The sequence below is a fragment of the Octopus bimaculoides genome, chromosome 1 (assembly GCF_001194135.2).
Source record: "Octopus bimaculoides isolate UCB-OBI-ISO-001 chromosome 1, ASM119413v2, whole genome shotgun sequence".
NCBI classification, from domain to species: Eukaryota; Metazoa; Mollusca; class Cephalopoda; order Octopoda; family Octopodidae; genus Octopus; species Octopus bimaculoides.
This window is the reverse complement of record NC_068981.1, coordinates 119,337,473-119,338,996: the sequence shown is the minus strand read 5'-3', so window position 1 is coordinate 119,338,996 and position 1,524 is coordinate 119,337,473. Positions and strand designations below refer to the sequence as shown.

General features: G+C 29.7%; 1 protein-coding gene across 1 annotated transcript in view; it reads left to right on the top strand.

Annotated features, from left to right (window-relative positions):
* Nucleotides 1-1,524, top strand: part of LOC106871511 (glycine cleavage system H protein) — a 27,370-nt gene that overhangs the window by 19,432 nt on the left and 6,414 nt on the right. Inside the window, exon 4 of the mRNA XM_014918011.2 lies at nt 645-776. Coding sequence (XP_014773497.1) covers nt 645-776 — 132 coding nt within the window. The remainder of the gene's footprint in view (nt 1-644; nt 777-1,524) is intronic.

The window sequence follows — 1,524 nt, the reverse complement described above, 5'->3', positions numbered from 1 at the left end:
ATATATATATATATATACAGTAGTGTCAGTGCCAAGCAGTGTTTAAGCATAAGTGAATTTTAGGTTAGTTTGTGATATAGTTCAACTTCTAAAGGCAAATTCGCTGCAGTTACTGTGGAGAAAAAATTCTCTCTTATAATAAAAAGTGTAAAACACCATGTATGTATGTGTGTGTATATACGTGTATATATAAGAAGAATCAGATATGTGATGGTTGTTCTTGTCTAAGTATTTTCAGGATAGATTTTTTTTCACTTGTCTTCACTCTCTTTATTTAATCAATGTAGAGCAGATTCCAGCTGTTCAATGGTACCTTTACTAAAGATGCAGGAACTGAGTTAGTACTTCTGTGTAGCCAAACATTTCCAACAATAGATTGACAAAGATGCTCATGCACGTGTGAAGTTAGACAATTAAGAATTGCTTTCTTCAATCATAACCATTGTGTTTTCAGAAGTTAATTATAATGAAGATAAAACTGGGATTTAGACATCTGATTCTTATTTCTGCTCTATCTGTACTATCATTAATCTTATCAAACTATGCTTTTGTGACATTGAGTGTATTCCATTACGAGCATATGTTACTGATTATTTATTATATGATCGTTTGTTAATTTCATTCTATTTTTTATTCTTTTATAGAGCAGTGTGGTGAGATCGAAAGTGTGAAATCTGTGAGTGAACTTTATAGTCCCATGTCTGGAATGGTTACAGAAACCAACTCAGTTGTGATTGATGAACCAAGTCAAATCAATGCATCTCCTTTTGAAAATGGTAACAAATTTTTAGTATGAAACACTTTTTTTCCCTTAGCCTTTCAACAAGTTATTGATATAGAACATTTCTCATTCTATTCTTAAACCTTTTGACTGTTTCTAACTTTTGCTCATATATAAAATCCATCTGTTCTCTCACAATAAACTTAAGAACAAACATGATTTGTAAGGACTAACTTCTTTGTGAAAATTCTTTCTCAGCTCCCAAAATGTTTTTATTTTTAACTCCTGTTTTCAATTGTCTCATTCTCAGTCAAAATAATTCTTTGATAGTGCTGGATTTTGCCAAAGTTCTGCTTAATCCTTTTATTACCAAACTGCTTGAAAATTTTGTTGGCTTATAACATCAAACTGTCCCAAATAACCTATTCATATTTAAGTGAGAATTTCAATGCAAATCTTATTACTGCATTTGTGAAAACAGGTGGCTTCATTTGATAAACAGTTGCTTAACAGAGTAATAGTTGCACTCTCTGATTTGGGGGATACTTTTTCCTATGTCGTAAAGGTTACTCTATCTGTAACATTATGATGGATACCAGTTTTACATTCACAAATAGTGATTCAGAATTTGGAAGAAAATTCAGAAAATTCAAATGAAGTATGCTACAAATTTCATTTTTATGTCTTCAATTATTCCAAATAACTGTAGAAACAAACTGTTATGCCGTATATAAATGAAAACTATATATATATATATGTGTATATATATATATATATATATATATATATATATATATATATAT